This window comes from Paroedura picta, chromosome 3 (genome assembly GCF_049243985.1).
Source record: "Paroedura picta isolate Pp20150507F chromosome 3, Ppicta_v3.0, whole genome shotgun sequence".
Lineage (NCBI taxonomy): Eukaryota > Metazoa > Chordata > Lepidosauria > Squamata > Gekkonidae > Paroedura > Paroedura picta.
The window spans coordinates 94,492,238-94,512,810 of record NC_135371.1 but is presented as its reverse complement, the minus strand read 5'-3'; the positions used below and the strand labels follow the sequence as shown (position 1 = coordinate 94,512,810).

General features: G+C 41.3%; 1 protein-coding gene across 1 annotated transcript; it reads right to left on the bottom strand.

The window, feature by feature from the left end:
* Positions 1-7,493: 7,493 nt before the first annotated feature.
* Positions 7,494-13,253, bottom strand: LOC143831266 (uncharacterized). The gene is made up of 5 exons (XM_077324325.1): positions 13,115-13,253; positions 12,986-13,015; positions 12,599-12,628; positions 10,047-10,193; positions 7,494-9,101 (listed from the first exon to the last, which is right to left on the bottom strand). Exons 1-5 carry the CDS (start codon positions 13,235-13,237, stop codon positions 8,922-8,924), a joined length of 510 nt encoding a protein of 169 aa, XP_077180440.1. The 5' UTR covers positions 13,238-13,253; the 3' UTR covers positions 7,494-8,921.
* Positions 13,254-20,573: the final 7,320 nt, after the last annotated feature.

The following is a 20,573-nucleotide window of genomic DNA, read 5'->3' as shown; positions in this document are numbered from 1 at the left end:
CCATACACTTGTCAATTTCTTTCATTTTCTGACTGGGCTACAGATAGGGATGCTAGTCCTCAGGTGGGCCCTGAGAATCCCCTGGAATTATAGCTCCTCTCCCAGTGACGGAGATCAGTTCCCCTGGAGAAAATGGCTGCTTTGGAGGGTGGGCTCTGTGGAACTGTGCTGCAGTAAGGTCCCTCCCTGCCCCAAATCTTGCCCATTCCTGGCTTCACCCCAAAAAGTACTGGTATTTCCCAGCACAGAGCTGGCAAGCCTAGTTGCAGAAAAGTGTGACTCAGTAGATGACTGCTTTATGGCATCATCAGTATGGTGCAAACATTTCCCCCCTCTTACAGTACCAGCTCAGGAGGGCTTGGTAAAAAGGGAGTATTTGCTTGAATCATTCTGTGAATTTGGAGCTTGGGACATATTAGGCAGGAAATGCAAAGCGTGGATTTTGAGGGAAAGAGGCAGAAGTCTAGTTCTCCCCTGTCAGTATCAGGCAGGTCATTTGCTATGCAGAAGTTCCTCCTCCATAAAACAAAATCAAAGACCAGTGACTGAATAAATCTTTGTTGGTCTTAAAGGTGCCATTGGACTCTGAATTCTGTTTTATTGCGCTGCTTCAGACCAACATGGCTACCCTCTTGAATTCCTCCTCCATAGTTAAGAAATGGGGGGGGGGAGCACAGATGCACTTTGGATAGATATCAGTGCTAATACAATTATCCAGAAGGTCAACGGGAAATCTTTCGTGCCTAATAGTGTCCAGCGAAGCTTTCCAGGGTTGTGAAGGGGCTGACATGACAGACTTCTGAAAATGTAGACTCAGAAAACATAAGGTCTGTTGTGATGCTTTGCAATACATTTTGCAGATGAATCTGATATTTTTTAAGCAGGTGAAGAGGCAAATCTTGCTGTACTGTCCCAAATCCACCACAGGTTCAATGGTCCCTGAAAGTTAATGACAGGAAGAAAATATGAAAAAGAATTCTGACAATTACACCATTTCCCTAATAGAGACCATTGCAAGGTAGAAACTGCTGTGAAATCTTACGGACACATTCATGCAGCATGGTTAACCTTATGAAGAAGCCTCTGCATGGTGTCACAAGGAGACCATGGTTGTTGGTATTGAAAGCCAACAACCAGGAGATTCATCAGGAATGAAGTTGCCTATTTCTACAGTGTATATTTATACAAACCTTGTAACCAATGCAACCATACCCCTGAATTGTTGCCTGTGGTATCAGACCTTGAATTGTAACCAGTGAAAACCAGACCCTTTGGACTGTATTCTATGGTGTCAGAAACCCTGGATGACAACAGACCTCATCATGGGACATGCATATATGTGCTTCTTCAATCAAGACTCTCAGTTAAGACTCTGGACTTTGAACATTTGCTCTGGCTTAGACAAAAAGCAAAAGTTAGACCAACCTTTCTCTGCAGAGTACCTGTGAAGCTAGGCATGACTGACTGATCTCATGAACTCAGCATCCCTGCATCTGTGGGAAATACACATACAACACTGGCAACTTCAGAGCATCCCTTCTTGACTTCCTACCCCACTAAACGGCACTAAATCTTAGAAGTGCTTTCTTACCTCTGAAATCCCCTTCCTATTCACCCAACACAATGCCAGCTTGACAAAAAGCTTTATTGTACTATGCAGTTACCTAAACCAAACCAGAGTTTATTATGCATCACCAAAAACTTGCAAAATGACTGCCAAAAAGGTGTCATTGTTTTAATTCTTAACATGGCATTGTTTTCGCAGCACAAAACCCATCATGTTATTTTTGTTTTTGCATTGCCAACACTGGCCACAGTTCTGGCAGTGTTTTATCAGCAAGGCTTCTGAAATTATGGTGACTTTTACTGTGTTATGGCACTGAGAACGTACCTTTATGATGCATCAATTCCAGTGTTTTTGGTCTCCTCCCCTTTATTGCTCACAGTCCTTCGTCTACCTATGGGAGCTTGAGTGCCTGCTGCTGATACTCTGGCTTTGTCATTGATCATGTGAACATGCCATTTGCTCTGGCAACCCAGCCAATATTATTGCTATGTAAATTAGTAGAAATTACCCTGTGGTATGCATATCCTCTACAGCCTTCCGTGATTGCTCCTGAGACTGCAAAGCTCTACCTCTGATCAGTGACTATGGTGGGAGGCTGGGGGCTCGAGGTGCCTGCTGCTGATTTCTGTTTCCTCAGTGTCAGAGATCAGGTGAAGATGCAATTTGATTCAGTTTCCCATTACCCATAATAGCCCAAGGACAGCCTGGGTGTTCCGTGTGTCTTTTTCTTAAGAAGGAAAGGGCTTTGCCTTAACTCTGGGTGGCTTCCTGGTAGCCAGTTAGAGCGATTTCCCCCAGAAATCAGTCCTTCATAACTTGATATCCTCAGACCAATTCTCTCTGCCTTAAAGATACTGGCTGCAATTGAAATGCTAATTGCAGACGGCAGTTGGAATGTGAATGACATTGCCTAGCAATGGAATTCCCTCCTCAAACTCTCATCCCCCTCCCAGAGTTAACAAAGGAACTTTTGAAGGTACATAATCACCAGGGGGGGAAACAACATGGTATCACCACTCATTCATAAATGGGAATGTTTTAAAAATGTTTTTTAAAACGATGATTTAAAAGAGTTGGCAAACTGACTTGAAAATTGATACATGCAAATAGGCTCAGGTCCAAAGTTTCCTGGATCAATCAACCTTTTGTTATCACACCGAAAGGGGACATCTGCACCCATTGTCCAAAGCTCACTTTTTGTCTATGTGACTTTTTACCACATATCTGACTTAAAAAGGTAAAGGTATCCCCTGTGCAAGCACCGAGTCATGTCTGACCCTTGGGGTGACGCCCTCCAGCGTTTTCATGGCAGACTCAATACGGGGTGGTTTGCCAGTGCCTTCCCCAGTCATGACCGTTTACCCCCCAGCAAGCTGGGTACTCATTTTACCGACCTTGGAAGGATGGAAGGCTGAGTCAACCTTGAGCCGGCTGCTGGGATTGAACTCCCAACCTCATGGGCAAAGCTTTCAGGCGGCTGCCTTACCACTCTGCGCCACAAGAGGCTCTTACATATCTGACTTAGGAAAGGGTATAAAAACCCTTCCTTGGAGCTCCAAGAGTGCTCACTCCCCTCTGGTGATGCTCAACTCAGATTCTTCATTCGTGTTGCTGACCTCCTCCCTCAATACAGTCAGTTTCTCCATCTGTGCAAGATAGGTAATCATATGGACCTTGTTGCCCTCTTCCCCAAACTTTATTATAATTATTATTAAATATTATTATTATTATTATTACAACATTTATTACCTGCCACTCCCAAGCAGGCTTGGGGGAGGTTACAGACCTCCATTAAAACCCTATTAAAATGGACAATAAATGCAAATACAACAGACCAACAGACCAATAACACAGTGGAGAAACCCCCCTATCCCCAACCCCAACCCCTACTTCTAGAAGGAGGAGACAGGAGTGATGAAGTAATCAAGTTGCAGCTTCACACCAGGGGGGCTCCATCGATCTTCCCGCACTGCCCCAGCCTCAACCGTAAACCGGGCAGAAGAGCTCCCTTGCAGGCCCTGTGGAATGCTGGAAGGGCCTGCAGGGCCTGCAGCTCATCCAGGAGCTCATTCCACCAGGTCAGGGCCAGTACTGAAAAAGCCCTGGCCCTGGTTGAGTCCTGAAAAAGCCCTGGCCCTGGTTGAGTCCAGGGTATAAACTGCACGGAGCTTTTATTCTAATCCCAGGTCAATTCAGTCCCTGCCCTCTACACAGAATGCGATTTCCGTTTGGATTTGGGGCGATTTAAAATTTCCTTCTGCAGCAAGAAGGATTGATCCAGAGTGACCCTACCTTTATTGTGCGATATCTTAGAGTGCTTTTAACCCTCAATATTTAAAGGCTGTTTTGAATCTGGGCTCTCCTCCATGGTAGATGACCCGTGATTGGCCACAGGTGGTCGTGACAAACTTGCCTTAAAAGAGAAGCCCCTAATTTCTCTCAACTTCTTTCGGTCTTGGAATTTTTTTTCTGCCTTCTTCGATCCTCCCCCCCCCCCTTCAAGAAAAGAAAGGATTTTTTCCTCCCTCCTCTGACTTTTTCGATCCTTTCCCCCCCTTCAAGAAAACAAAGAAAGAGTCTCCATTTGCCTCCTCCCCACTCTTCTGAACTACCCTAACCATGTGCAGAACACTTTCCTATTTCAATGGGGAGGGGGGGAGAGGAAGACTCGAGTTCAAATCGATCGGAATTCAACAGGATTGACAATGGAATAAACAAAGTGTAGACTCTGCCCTGGTGTGCTTCTTTGGGGCTGGGAATGACCAGTAAATTCTCACCCACAGAGTATAAGGCCATTTTCTGTCTTATTTTCCCCCTGTCATATGTGAAGTGTGATTGCTTAGTATCTTATTTCTTAAATAAAGTTACAAACCTTATTCTAAACAGTATTTGTTGTCTAACTTGGATTCTTGAAGAGCTTTATCACCTTGTACACCTTGTATCACCAAAACAGAACTTCGCTGGTTAACTTCTTTTTGTTTAGTTGTTTCCCCACTTTTCTCAGAGATTTTCAGTTAACAACCTTCCTCAGAGTATGGATCCTCCATTGTACCGGGGTGGGGGTGGGGGTGGGAGGGGAGGGAAATTCTTGTCCATTCAGCCCTTTTCAAGAACACTAATAACATTTTCATGGCACTCTCCTTCCCAATCTCCATAAAAAACAAAACAGAAAGAAAACAGGGAAAATTGGGGGACCTATCGATCACAGAGATGTAAAACAAGACTGGGATGCATTGCAATTATTTATTTATCACTAAGATCTATTTCTACAAAACAAGTCCTCCTTTTTCGGGGCATGGGATGGGCAATTTTAATTTTTTTTTTAAATGTTGTTTGTGATGGCTGTAGGAATTAGCAAGTCTTTACCTTGTCTAGAAACCCTTCATTCTTGAATTCATATTTTTGAAACTAAAGCCAAGAAATTTTCTTTGGGTACACAAGGACAAACTACATGCAGAATAAGTGTCCTATTTTGTATGGGCAGAATTCCCGGATTCTGAATAATCCATATAAATGATGGATGGGTGAGAAGCCTATACTCCATGTATATTTACTGCCCTCTGTTGGGAATGTTCAGGACTGTTTTTTATCATGTGACAAATCTTACATCTGAATACCAGGGTTGTAACAAAATCTTATCCCAGAATCAATTTGCATTGAGTACAGTCTTCAGTTTCTAAGAGTAAATCTTCATCATGCAGTCCTTTTATGTAGGAGTTCTGATGTCCTGCTCTGCTTGAAGAAGTCAGGAAGGCCCCCCAGACTTCTATAGTTTTTCAGAATGTGTAAAACAGGAATATTCAGGAGGACATATCTATAAAGCAATTAGGGCTGTAACATAATGGAACAGTCCAGGAGGTGGTTTTGATAAAGGAATTGGATTATTATTGCAAGAGGGTTGCCAACCTCCAGCTGGAAATCTCCTGCAATTGCAACTTATCTCCAGGAGACAGGGATCAGTTCACCTGGAGGAAATGGCCACTTTGGAAGGTGGGCTCTATGGCATTACTGAAGTCCCTCCCCTCCCAAACTGAACCCTCCTCAGGCTCTACCCCTGCAAATCTTTAGGTATCTCCCACCATAGGGCTGGCAACCCTAGCAATGTATCTCCTTTCTTTTATTGCCTTACATGGGTAATCAATGTTCTATATTATGGCAGAATTTTTCTTTTTGTTTGTTCATCTTGTTCATCTTCATATTGTAACCACATCCTTACAACAGTATTTATTGGATTCTTATGCTGCTTGATTGAATAATATTTTATGTTTTATAATCTGCCTTCTCAGTGAGAAAGGCAGCCTATAAATGAACAAAAATGATTAATTAGTACATTAAGGAATGTAGAAAGGATGTATTTCCTACATAAATATATTTCCTACATAATGCAATTCAAATGTTATCAGAAAAAATACATAGAGTATTCACTGGCAATTTCGAATGAGTTAATATCTGTACAAGGTAGAGATTTCAGTTTAGCATAACAAATGAATAGTCTCTTGTTTTCCTGATTGGATTTTAAATCTACAAAATTATACTCCACTCTCTACTTCCTACTTTTTATAGAGCCATGCCTCTGTTGTCCCCTCCCCCTGCTCCAATTACATAGGAAGGATTGACTCATAGCATCTGAAGAAATGGGCTGAAGTTGGAAGTATTATTAACCTATTTATTAAGATCAAAAGTAAACTTCCAAAGGTAAATGAAGAAATGTTGACTTCAATACACTTTGGAAAAATATTTTACAATATTTTACTGTGGAATGCTTACCTAGTCAGTGTGATTTTTGTGGCTGTTTTCTGTTAGCCAAGGCATTGATGTCCAAGTCAGGGTTTGTGACAGACAATCTTAAAACGTCATGTAAATATTCATCTGTAAGCCTTAACCTACACTTCAAGGGGCCATTCACCAGCTTCTGCAGTCACAGATGTATAAGAAGATTCCTAGCTGGACTGAGGAAGGGAGGAGAGGCGGAAGCAAACAAGGCCAGACATCAGAGCAACCTGCAGCTCTTGTTGTGGAAGGAACAATGCTTTTGCTAGCAATAGCAACCTCACCAGTAACTTTGGAAGCTGCTTGCTTTGATGGGTGGAGCTTCTAGAAATGTTCAATATGCAAAACACTTTGTATCCTTTTCTTGCAAAAATACCAAGCCTTTTCCTGTCCTTTTCCTGTCTTGTGTGTGTGTGTGTGTGTGTAAAAGCAAACCTGATATCTCCTGAACACATTCACACAGCAACTTTACCTTCCTTATATATATACATAGCTTAAGGTGACCAGATTGTCCCACTTTTGGAAGGACATCTAGGGGCACCTGACAAATTTTACTTGTTGAAATTTAAAAAATATATATTACAATACTATTTTTGCGTTCTATGAAACTTTTTGTTGCTCCAAATTTTTAATCAAGAGCCCCCCCGGTCAATGGTGTCCCGCTTTACCAGTGTTAAAATCTGGTCACCTTAACATAGCTTCAACATGGTAATTCATGGAGACAGGAAGTTAGAAAGCTGAGTGGCATAGTTGCCTGCGCTTTGCTGGCTAGCAAAGACCAAAGCAAACATCATTGCTATTGTCTTTTATGTAAGAAAAGCAGTAGATGGTGCCTCTTGAGGCAGGAAGGGCAGTATGGATCTGAGGGGAAATGCCCTGAGGGTGATAGCAGCAGACAAGCAGGTTGGAGGGCCCACAGAAAGAGGTTGGGGTCCTCATGGAGCCCATGGGACTCAGGTTGGGGACCCCTGCTCTAAATTATCATCATTGCTCATTTATAAAATCAAGAGTGTGGCTAGCAAAAATACTTTTATGGAAGCAGACGGTATGTATCCAAAAAAAGTCCAAAGCATAAGGATATTTAGAATACATTGTCAATAACATAATCACCATAATAATGTATTTTAAATAATGACAGAGATACACATTAGTCCAAAAGAATTTATTCAAATCCATGTGCAAATGTGCAGAATTTTCACAAATGCATTATCTGTAAACCTGTTTTAAAAGTATATCACACTTGGCAGATGCCATATAAATAACGTTAGGATTCATAATAAATAAATACATAAATACATAAATACATAAATAAACTAAGGACTAAAATATACCATAATCATTATACCATATAACTATATCACCCTCAACCTTTTCACCCCAGCAATTACATTTTGTTAGCAATATTATGTCATGACTGAAAGGAGAACGAGAGTATCAGCAGAATCACACCTTTCAAAGCCCATGGACTTGAATATAGGATTGCACTGTTAGTAGACAAAGCATAAAAGTACTTGCAACTGGGTTTTCTCAAAGAGTAGATCACCAGCTATCAGCAAGAACTATGTGGAAGTGCTAAATTCTCTGCCACATGAAAAAATTTAGCATTATATTTTGCTGTTCTTTCTGCTCCAGGTCTGAGACTTCTGTAGGAGGTCCAGGTGACAACGCCCTTAAGAAGGTACTTGAAGTGCACAGGGTATACCCCCTGTGCACAAAAGTGCACAACAGTCTACCCTCTCAGGGACTTTAGCAATGTCTGTAAACCTGCTCTCTACTTTCCCTTGATCGCCATCTCAGTGAGGTAGAGGATGCCTTATCCTTGTCAGGAGAAAGGTGGAGTAAAAATGTTTTTTAACAAATAAATAGAGGAGGAACAGTTCCTTCCTAGATTACGATCCTAAAGAATCTGCATCAAGTAATGGGATCACCAAATCCAGTTTGGGAAATTCCTGGAGAATTGGAGGTGGTGCATCAGGAGGGCAGAATGTGGGCAGAGAAGGGAACTCAGCGGGTATATGATGCCAGAGAGTCCACCCTCCAAAGTCTGCAGATCAGTTGTAATTCTGGGAGAATGTCAGGGTCTAGCAACCCTTTCAAGTAGTGAGTAAAAGTTTCCTTAAAACAGGGGAATTATTAGGCATGACAAGAAATAAAAGATGGCCTCTAAACCATTACCTGACTTCTCTTTAAATAGCTGATTTGAAATTAGCACTTCATCTGGGCTCATTTATGCCATTCTACCCATATTTATGCCCTTCTAAATCCATTGAACTCAAAGGGTACAATTCTTCTTACAATGCTGCTGTGAAGTTCAAACTCTCAAGAAGGCTAATGAAGGCAACAGGGAACAAAATTCAACAGGTGATTACTTGAACGGCAGGATCAAACTCTTCACCATGGACAAAAATAGTTATGCTATAAATATTATAACTTATAAATAAATATACAAATAGTTCAAAATGGCAAGGTGTACACAGATTGTCAAATGCTTTCAGCCCACCCTTTTAGTTGAAAGCATCTTCCATTATTTTTGTGGAACTTGCTTCCCGGTGAATGCACCAGATGATTGCATAGTTCATAGAGCTTATTTTGAGTTACCATTCAGTTGTCTTGAACAATTTTCATTCTCTGAAGAATGATGAGGGCACGCTGTCTCGTGGAGGCACACGTGAGTAGGCAGGGTCCTCAGCAGGAAGTCAGAAAGTTTTGCTCGGAGGATCAGGGTGTCCTCTTGTTTAGTAGAACAGGCCATGTTCTTTCCCGTCTATTGAAAAGAAAGTTTGAGGTAGGCTTTTTTCAGATCCTTGCACCCTATGAGATTAGCTCTTAGAACAAGGGTATTGAGATGTCTTCTACACTGCTGTAAGTGTGCTAGCTTCAGTTCTTGACAAGGTCTGCACTGATGTCTCCAATATCTCTCACCTAACAGATGGTATAGTGACCGTTGGTATCAATTCAGTGGGGCAACTGGCCATTTTTCATGTTTTGCAACATTTGAGGAATATGAAATAACAATTATTATTGACTTAGATGGTAACATCTTGAGATGCTAATAGGAGTTTAGAGAATTGCAACAGAACTTCAGAGGAGGCAGATTGATAAGCAGAGCAGAGTCATTTAGCTCTGATCCATGTCATTTATCTGGTGCTGTGTTCACTATCACTGTACAAATACTATTACTGAATCAGAGCAGTTACAGCAATGCTTCATGTTTATACACTCTATTATAGAAATGGTTCAACATTCCCAATTGGATCAACACTATGTGTATGATCTACAAATATGATGTGCCAGATTTACCAATAGTTGCCACTTTGGTCAAGGTTGGCAGTAAAGCTGTCATTGAAACTTTAAATGTATTCATTATTTCGATTCATCAAATTAATTTATTATTTATTGATTAATTTCTAATAATGTATTTATTTATTATTAAATTGAAATGTGTGTATCCGGGGGGTGTCAAGTGCCATCACGTTGCAGCTGACAAACAGGATGCTCAGTAAGGGGTTCTCAAGAAGTGAGAAGCAGAGGTGGTCTGCCATTGCCTTCCTCTGCAGAGCCTTCCTTGGTGGTCTCCCTTTCAAGTACCATCCCCGCTTAGTTTCTGAGATGTGATGACACTGAGCTGTACTATGCCTCTGTTTCTCCCAACCTTAAATATGGATTATTATGCTGTTACTTAGATTCAAAGAAAAATAGATCAACTTACATCCTCTTCAGGCCAGTCTCCAGCCAGAATTTTAAGGTGATCGAGCATGTGGCCATAGCGTATGGCCAGATTTTCCTCAGTAATCTTCACAGATAACTGATTCAATAATTGGATATATGTGTTCAAATTAAACTTTGCACATGCCCCCTGAAATTAGAACAATATTGAGTTATAATCATAAATAATGTCATATTTTGCAGACATCAGTAAACTTACCAGTGTTATGCACTGCCTTACAGGTATATGGAATTCCAAGGATATTATAAAATAAATTAACATTTTAGGCCTTTGTTATATAAAGCAGGACCCATTGTGCAGCTCACAAATCATGTCAACTGCCTTCCAGTAGAAGTAATGTGTGTGTATGATTATATAAAAAGGCCAGTATTTTATTACATTACTAGATTAAAAGCCCATTCCTAAGAACGGGCCTTGAAAGGGTCACCTCCCCTGCCTAGGCAGCTTAAGGTGGCTTTGGGCTGCAGCTCACAGCCAGATCAAGTGGGATGGGTGGGGGCTGGGCAGCTCGTTAGGAGGCCTGGGGCAGAGCTCTTTAGCAGGCAGTCAGCAGGCAGTCAGCAGGCCAGGAGGCCCTCGTCAGCAGGGCCAGCCTAGCAGGCCAAGAGGCCCTTGTTAGCAAGCCCTCCACCACAAGCCAAGTGCCCTCTCCCCTTACCAGCTGCTGACTACAGGCACTGAGGCATCTGAGAGCAAAGAAGCTAGAGTCCAGGGACGGAGGGCAGGAGCTGCAGGGGCAGGGCCAATCAGGGCAAAGCTGGCTGCACCCTTTGGCCCTATTTTAACTTGGACAGCCGGACACATCCCACCCCCTAGGCTGTTTCATAAATATATAGAGGAACAACAATGGATAAGGATAATTCTTTATATATTGCTCTTCAGATCTTCATAGTATTTCTACCATTGATGTCAGTTTTTCAAAATACTTCCACATTTTGCAAAATATGACTTTACTATAATCTACTTATTTATGTTTCTATTTATATACCGCCACTCACGATTACCTGTCTTGTGGCGGTTCACAAACAAGTATTAGAATTGCAATATAAAACTCCGTACAATATATACAACAACAACAGATGGTGGAAAATTAAAATCTAAACCCAACTATACCTAGCCCTGCGGTTCTAGCCAATGGACCCAACTGAAGACCCCAAACATTAAAAATTAAAAATAGAAGTAGAAATAGATATGCACACCATGCGGAGCCTGTATCTTTTTTGTTTACTTATTTATTTTCCCAGATTAGTACTCTGCCTTTCTGCCCTCAGAAAGTGGCCAAGGCCAAGGCAGCTACCAAATTAAAAACCCACCTTATAAAATCACATCTTAAAACCCCATGAAACTAACAGAAACAGATAATTTAAAAATTAACACAATAACTAAATTACACATTGAGCAAAACATTGGGCAGGAAAAAGGGATCACTAAGAAAATGCCAAGTAAAAATTGATTTCATCTGCTGGTGTAAGATGGCAACAAAAAGGGAAAGAAAAGTGTCAATGGCGGGATTGTTCTTCAGTTTGGTGTTGAGAACAACAAGGCCCTCTGGAATCTCAGAAGCTGGAGACACCAAAGCAGGACCTCAGAAGATTATCACAGTAGTCAGGTATGTTCATAAAGGTAGTAGATGGTTCTTCAGATATTTTGGTCCCAAACCATATAGGGCTTTAAAGTACAACCACCTGCAGCTTGAATTGTACCCAGAAACAAACTGAGAGCCAGAACAAACAGGCCAAGGCTGGAGTGATAAGGTCTCAATAACCCACTCCCACCAAGTATCCTGGCTGCAGCATTCTGCACCAACTGATTTTTCCAAGTACATCAAGAGCAAAAAAAAGAGACAGGGGGATTTAGAATTTTAATTTTAAATTTAATTAAATTAAGCTGTTTATGTATTTTTAGCCATCTTGTAAAGCTCTCAAGCCCATTATGGGAGAGAAGTGATATAAAAATCCAGTGATGATGATGATGATGATGATGATGATAGCATAAACTAATCTAGATATATAACCAGGACATGCACCATAGTGGTCAGATTTTCTCTGCCCAGGAAAGGCCACAGCTCCTTACACAATCAGCTGGTAAGAAACACTCTTACCCATAGCTGCCACCTGCTTATCAGGCAATAGGGCTGGACCCAAGAGCCCCTGAAGACCTGTTCCTGTTTCATACAGAATGGATGACACCAAAATCCCTCTTTCAGCTCTAAAAAAAGTTCACTAGTGGGTTTTTTGATATTCTAACATCCATCCTGTTCAGGTCATTCAAATTCTAATGAAATTAATGGGAATAAGTTTGGACTGGTTCAAGTCCTGTGTATTTTCATGGATAATACCATCTTTAAGAACAATGTGACTCTGAGGGAAGTAATGGATATCTATTATTTCAAAAATCCCTAAACCCCAACCACATTTCTTATATTTCCCCCCATGGCCCATCAATATTAAAAAATCTTCCAGTGGTACTCAAACACCATTTGAAATTTAAATTTAATACTTTTATTCAGAAAAAATGAGGTTTCAATTTCTTACCTCTCTTTTTGTTGGAATCCATAGTGATGTCTGAAAAAAGCAAATGACAAAATGGAAATTAGCATAAAAGAAAAAATTAATATGAACGCTACTTGTTTACCGAGCACTGCAAATCATATCTTGTAAACATATCTGGCTTGTGTTAATGTCCAAGAAGCACATTAGTTTACCTGTGCCCAGTCCTGAACAGGGAAGGATAATAAATCTGACAATAAAAATTAGTATTCTCATTCCCCCCAAATGGCATTTTGAATTATTGTCTGAATCTTTCATACAGATTCAACTGGATTGCTGAACATTGTAGCTGGAACAGATCTACTTTCCTATTCTTGCCATACTATCACCCATGTGCTTCCTTCTGAAAAGGCAGAAGTTTACATTTCTTACCACATTTGACTTTTGAAGATGATTGTCAAGCTGCAATGAACAAAATATAGAAGAAAATTATGGAAATGGAACATTTACAAGACAAGATTTTAAAATTTAAACAAACTTCTTTCCATAATTGTAGCATACCTGTTTTTCAATTGCACAAAAATCCTTCTGAATTTCCGAAATGCTTGTTTGTCTATCACTGTGTATTGGCTTACAACTGGCATAAACTCCAATGCACAGGAAAATCAAATAGTTGTATAGCATTGTGGCAGTACAAAATACTTCAGGTTTCTGAGATGTTCTGTGTAGAACCATGATGTGCTTATATACACTTGATGCTAGAGGAAATGATTAATATCTCACCACATATTCAAGCAGACCCAAAGGAGGTGGAGGGGAAATTTGCCTTGTATAATGGAATCTCCTAGTGTTATCTGATGCTAAGTTGCATTTAATTTGAAATGCAGATATTTTTAAGGGAGATTTTTGCATATATGGGCAAAATCCAGAGAAGAGTAAATATCTGTGGAGAGTTCAATTTGTTCTCAAATCTTTGGCAAAACAATAGCACTTAATTTTTAAAAAAATCATGAAATGGAAGGCAAAAAATGAGAGCACATGGAAAGTGGATATAGTAGCCAGAAAAAGTTTAAATATATAGTACATATATTTAAAATATATTGTATATTTTAAGTGAGGTTACTAGAGCCCTACCAGCCCCCAGACTGATAGGGCACAGTGATCAATGCGACAGTAACCTCTAGAAGGGACTTCTGTAACTCCCTCTGTGCTGGCCTACCCTTGTCCTTGCCCCAGAAATTCCAGCTGGTGCAGAATGCAGCTGCTAGGGTCCTCACTGATTCATCTTGGAGGACCCATATCCAGCCTGTACTGAGGCAGCAGCACTGGTTACCAGTTCTGGCTCGGATCAAGTTCAAGGTCCTGGTTTTGACTTTTAATGACATCTATGGCTTGGGTCCAGCCTATCTGAGAGACTGCTTAACTGTTTATGCCCCCTGCAGGGTGCTTCAGTCTGTGAGTACTAATCTGTTGGTGGTCCCTGGCCCCAGAGAGATATGCCTGGCCTTGACTTGGGCCAGGGCCTTCTTTGTCCTAGCCCCAACCTAGTGGAATGAGCTCCCAGGAGAGTTGAGGGCCCTGACTGAACTTGCAAAGTTCTGCAGGGCCTAAAAAACAGAGCTCTGCTGTCAGGTCTATGGTTGAGGCCAGGTTAATGAGATCAATGTCCCCCCTCAGGCTTCACTATAACATCTAGTGCATCCCTTTGTTAGATTATGGTGGGAGGTAGGAAGGATCTTGCTGTCTTGGTTTTTGTGGGAATAAATCTGTTTGTAGGGTCATTTTTTTAATGGGGATTTTTGCTCTTATGTAACCCACCGTAGAGTCCCAGGAGGAAGGCAGGCTATACATTTAATAAATAAAATAAATAAATAAGAATTATGTTCTTAAGTCATTTATAGTTTAGTTTTTAATAATGGTAAAATTGAATTGTACACCTTTATCTGTTGTGACCTGCTCTGATGCCAAAGTACCTTAGAGCTAGGGATGTCAACCTCCAGTAGAACCTGTGGATCCTCTGGAATTACAGTTCAAATCCACCTACACAGATCAGTTCCCCTGGAGAAAATGGCTGATTTGGAGGGTGGACTGTATGGCATTGAACCCCACCAAGGTGGACTGTGTGGTATTGTACTCCACACCAGGCTCCATTCCCAAATCTCCAGAAGTTTTCCAACCTTAGAGCACTGAGGACTGAATGGTTATGTTCCTCTTTTATAAGGTTCTTGCAAGACTGGCTCAAAGGCACACAAGGTGGGGTTGTAAAGCATTATCATGTTTTGTCTCATACTGGGCAATTATAAATTTAGTTTTGACATAGAAATTGCTTTTATGTGGGTTATGCGGTACCATCACTCACTAGCTCTTGAATAACTCACTAGGTCCTGAGAACACTCTGAATGTTATCCAGTGGCACATCTTCACCTTCTGCTTTTCACATTACACTTTGCAAATTTGTACTATTATTTACAATAATATTTTTGAGAAACATGTAGATATCCCTCTCAACAGCACTGCCTTGCAGCAGAGCATAAGGATACAGCATCACACACAGGGAGATGAAATAAAGGAGGTTTTAACTGATACACCAATTAAAGTCTTCTTTTTCTGAGTGTTTTTTCCCCTCCTCCATTAGAAAGTTTCACTTCAGTGGTATCAGATGAATTGGTTATGACATAAACTTCAGTGTTTGTCTTGCAAATTTCTTATTTTGAGCATTTTGAGCACATGAGCATTTTGGAGAACTTAAAATTATAAGTATGGATATACCAGTTGTGGAGTTAGGATTTATTTTCAGTGGTTTGTAGAGCTAAAAAATGACAGTATAATTTTTTAGGCTGATGACTATGTGTAAAGATTCATAAATGCAATGCCTGAGGAAGAGAAATATTGTGGAGGAGTTAGGGTTTCACAGGTGGAAAAATTACAATGATGAATTTAGACTTTCACCATCTTTGGTTGGGAAAATTTCTACTAGATGATACTGATACTGATACCTTAGAGTAAAACCTGAGCATGAGGAGAGAGAGAGAGTGAGTGAGTGAGAGAGAGAGAGAGAGAGAGAATGATGAAGATCTAATAGTGAGATTAAACTTGTGGTATAACGATAGACAAAATGTGCAAGTCACAGAATTTCCTTTATCATATTAACTGAGTCAGAAGTCTACTTTATAGCATCCCTCACCCACATAATCAGGCCAGTTAAACCAATGTCCATATTCTGGATAGACTTATACTGACAAAAATTCTTGACTATATTCAGCTGCCACATTGAGACTGCTTCCACACGAGGGTTTGGGCTCAGATTTGCATTTGCATATGGTTGAGTTTTTCATCCATTTCCACACTGAAATTCTCCTTTTTAGGCACAGATTTGATTTGCAGCAAGGGAATCCTCAGAAATCTGTTTTTCACTTCTTGAACCAGGAGCAAATGTGGTCTGAATCAAGGCCAATGCGGAAATGTGTGCATTCATTTTTCATGGCACCCACCATGAAATATTTTGAGTGTTTGGACATGCCCCTTTCCTCATTGCCATCCTCCCTCCCCCTGCCTCCCCCTCTCATGGAAAAAGCACCCTAGCACTCCTGTCTTCCATATGTCTCTTCCTCCCAATAGCTTCCCTTCATTTCACATTCCCTCGTCTCCTCCTCCCCACAAGGTGAATTTTTTAAAATGGGTTATTGCATTACAATGCTGCTACATTGTAACAAGCAAAGCTTTTTTTCGTTCCTGAAGGATGGGTGGAGGCGCATGTGCCTCCCCAGTGCTGCACAGAGAAGCTGTCAGATGTGAAGCACTGAAACTCACTTGCTTCACCAATCTGAGCCTACACCACAGGGAATGGCTGTGGCTCAGATTGGTGAAGCAAAGGGACTTTGGTGCTTTCCCTCCCCTAATGCGAGCCATAGCCACCTCCTGTGGTAAACTCTCAGATTGGCTGCTAGAGCACCAAGGTCTCCTTGCTTCCCCAATCTAACTCCATGCTGCAGAGGATGGCTGTGGCTTAGATTGGGGGAGAGCAAGCTCCAAGGTGTGCATGTGTGGAAATGGCCCGAGATGACAACTCACCTTTTTGTTTTATTATGGTTTAGTATCATAACACAATTGGGGTGATTTAAAAAAAACAGAATGATTTCAGACTTGGAAAGGGGGGCATTCAAAGACAACAAAATGGCACTTGCAGATGACTGGGCATTTTCAACATGTGACACATTTTTTTTAAAGGCTGTCATGAAGTTTCCACTTTTTGTTCCTCAGACTTCAGTGTAGAAGTAATCTGTGGCACAATTCGGGGTCAAAAAGAGGGAATGGTCCAGATTACAATCTCAAACTTTAAAAACAGGAATCATCGTGGAAGGACAGCTGGATGAGTCCTCAGTGCAGAAGTGGTCTGAGTTTTGCCTCTTTCATGTATTTATTTCATCATCACAATGGATAAAAACTGAATGTCTAGTACTGAACTTACCATCAGGAAAAAGATATGTCAGTTTTTAGAAAGCACACACGATAATTCATTGATTGTATCTTGGAACATCACAAGCTTCATAAAACCTCAGAAACCAAGGGGAAGATTTTACGTCATATTGTATGTATTCCTCATTGACATTCGGTCTATGCATATAGCCATGCTAACTTAATTAGTCTTTCGACTAAACTTCCCCGTACCTGTGAGCCAAAGGCCATATATATATTATTTAAATTCTGCCAAGAAGAATTGATCCTATTGAAGGACTTCACTAACAAACATTAAGTTGAAAAACAACCACTGATGAAAACTCACTTGAAAACAGTTTTAATCTGGAGGCCGTTTTGGTTGTTCTATTAAAAGAAGAGATAACATATTTTTAGTTACATTTATTTTGAAATTGTTTATTATAGCCTAGGGTAGGTTCTTTCTTCTGTTATTATACTCATTTCGAACCATTCTTTTTTTGTGGTGTAAACTTAATTACCATCAGCACCCTTTTTCTAAACAATCTTTAGGGATTGTTTGTCTTCTGGTTACTCATATTATAAATGGTCTGCTATCCCATCAGTGCTAAAATGTATTACAAGTGCTTAAAATATTTTGAGTATTTTTCTATCTTTATTTATTAGAAATAAGATAGGAAAAAACAGAAATCAGATTTACAGTTAATATAACAATCTCCAATTAATTGTCTAAGCTAATACATGTCATAGAGACTACTTGCTTATATAGTCCATATAGAAGTGTCAGTGGTCTTGGAACTCTTCCAATGGTCTTCGTTCACTAAGCTCATTGGCTTGGCCATTTTGCAAAGTTCTCCAGTTTTATCAAGCCAGTCTGTCATCTCAGGTAGGTCTGGCAGCTTCCACCACTGAAACACTAATATTCATGCCGCAGTTGTAGCGTGAAACCCTTGAGTTTTTACAGCTTATGCTAACACTGATTTGGTATTGAAAGCTGTTAATATGATGCAATAAAATGTTAAAACAGCCATTCTAATTTCTACTGTGAATTACAACTGCAAAATATGACATGTGAACTTTTTATTTTAAACTAGATATAAAATAAAAAAATCTGTCTAAAAGAAAGAGTTAAAGATCAGCCCACACATACTTCACAGGGAGAGGGGAAGGAGAAACTGGTTGCTCTCTCTCTTTCCAAGCTTGGCAATTTGTTTCTTAAAGTAAGGAGGAGACATTGCCTTTCTTCCTTTGGAAAAATAGTCAGAGAAAACAGAAAACCTGGCATAGACCAATTATGCACGGCAGCAGCTATGCTGAGCTGCCGCTGTGTCATTGTGCTGGAGCTGGAAGCAGGGGGGTGGAGCTTCTGGGGTGCACGATGGCTGCCCCAGTTCAATGGCCCCGTGCAGGCAACGTGGAGCTGGAAGTGCAGGGCGCGTGCTGAAGCGCTGACAGTGGCACCGGGGTGGGGATCGGGGACATAGCCCCTCTGCTGCATGATGGTGGGAAGCAGCATGCTGCTCTCCCACCATGGTGGGGGTGGGGGGATGTCCCTGTCAGAGCCACAGAGCTGGCAGGAGTGAGAGGCGTCCCTGCAGGGACGCTGTAGGTTGGGGGAAGAGCTGGGCAGGAAGGCCCGGCTCCTCCGATTATGCACAGGGCTAGCCCGAGCCAGCCCTTGCCTGCACCCACTGTGCTCTCTGGCCTGTGGAAGAACCCACGTTCCTTTAATATATATTTATGAAACAGCTTGGTGGGTGGGACGTGTCTGGCTGGCCAAGTTGGAATAGGGCCAATCAGTGCATCCAGCAAAGCAAAGCTGGCTGCACCCTGATTGGCCCTGCCCCTGCAGCTCCCGCCCTCCGACCCTGTACTCTAGCCACTGTGCTTTCGGACACGCCTCAGCAGGTAAGGGGAGAGGGCCCTAGGAAAATGGTTGTGGTGGAAGGTTTGCTGAGGGCCTCCTGGCCTGCTGAGTGCCTGCTAAGGAGCTCTGTCCTGGGCCTGCTAACGAACTGGCACTTGATCCAGCTGCAAGCTGCAGCCCAATGCCACCTTAAGCTGCCTGGCCAGGGCCCAGAACGGGCTTTGAAGCTAGTAGAATCATAGAATCATAGAGTTGGAAGGGGCCATACAGGCCATCTAGTCCAACCCCCTGCTCAACGCAGGATTAGCCCTAAGCATCCTAAAGCATCCAAGAAAAGTGTGTATCCAACCTTTGCTTGAAGACTTCCAGTGAGGGGGAGCTCACCACCTCCTTAGGCAGCCTATTCCACTGCTGAACTACTCTGACTGTGAAAAACTTTTTCCTGATATCTAGCCTATATCGTTGTACTTGAAGTTTAAACCCATTACTGCGTGTCCTCTCCTCTGCAGCTAGCAGAAACAGCATCCTGCCCTCCTCCAAGTGACAACCTTTCAAATACTTAAAGAGGGCTATCATGTCCCCTCTCAACCTCCTTTTCTCCAGGCTGAAATTAGTAATTATAATAAATTACTATAAATTACTAATTACTATAATTAGTAATTATAATAAATATTTGTATTTTTAACAAAACAATATTTTTGCAGTTCAAACTTCCTAACCTGACATGTGCAAGGCCATAATGCCCATCTTCATTTTTGTGATACTCCTCTGGAGCAGGCAAAAGAATAATAGGTAAAATTTGCAAATTAAATTGCCATGATTTGAGAAGATGAGCTATGGCAATTCTAACTGCTTGGGCCTAGAACCTAAAGCTGCTGAGAGAAAAGCCTCATGGGAAAAAGGTACTGTCCATGATGCATTAGAGAGTTTCTATCATAAGTGGCAACTATCTGTCCCTTTGCCTTTTGAACTTGGTGTGTTCCAGCCCAGCCCAACCTTGTTAACTCATTTATTCGCTTCATTGTTGTTTTCAGCATGCTTGGTAGTGGGCCCTGAATCTGGAAGAAATGTAGTTGTATAACACAGCTTGGCTGTGTTGTCAGAGTTTAAATATGCAAAGGGGAGTAAAGCATAAAGCTGCTTAAAGACTAAAATAGTTTTATTATGAAGAGAAACAACTTTATATAGAAAGAGGATAGATCTAACTGTTGTTCTTCAGTCACTGTGTTTGTTATGGAGGCAAGCAGAAAGGAAATATGCTCAGAGGAACAGGAAGTCTCCAATGAGCTAATTAGGACACTGGAGGAGAGCATTTGAAAAAATACCGGGAAGTTTATGATCTAAATATGCTAATTAAATGTCTCTCTTGATGCCCCCTGTAGGATATTCTTCATATGTACTGTTGAATCATGCATACTACAGATCTTGTGTATTCCAATAGGCTGTACACAACAGGCTTTGTGATGTCTGTGATTGAGGAAGCAGCAGATCAGTGAAGTGATCAGTTACAAGATGTTACTGATACATGTAGCAGTATGAAAGAATCTGCAGGTATTGCCATAAAGAATCAGACTCAATTTGCCATATCACTCTGTGATGTGAGTTGTATAACAACAAACGTTCTGACTTGATCTCCCCACTTTTACCTTTCCCTGGTGTCTTGGATGGCAGGGCTCAAGTTGCTGCTTGTTGATGGTTGCTCGGAGACCACTGAGCGGG

Bases quoted from the DNA above. Each gene is read 5' to 3' on its own strand.
- LOC143831266 (XM_077324325.1), bottom strand. From the start codon at position 13,237: ATGCTATACAACTATTTGATTTTCCTGTGCATTGGAGTTTATGCCAGT. The intron at 13,016-13,114 runs GTATGCTACAAT...TGTTCATTGCAG, and splicing joins TTTGTGCAATTGAAAAACAG to CTTGACAATCATCTTCAAAA. The intron at 10,194-12,598 runs GTAAGAAATTGA...TTCTAATTTCAG, and splicing joins GGATTCCAACAAAAAGAGAG to GGGGCATGTGCAAAGTTTAA.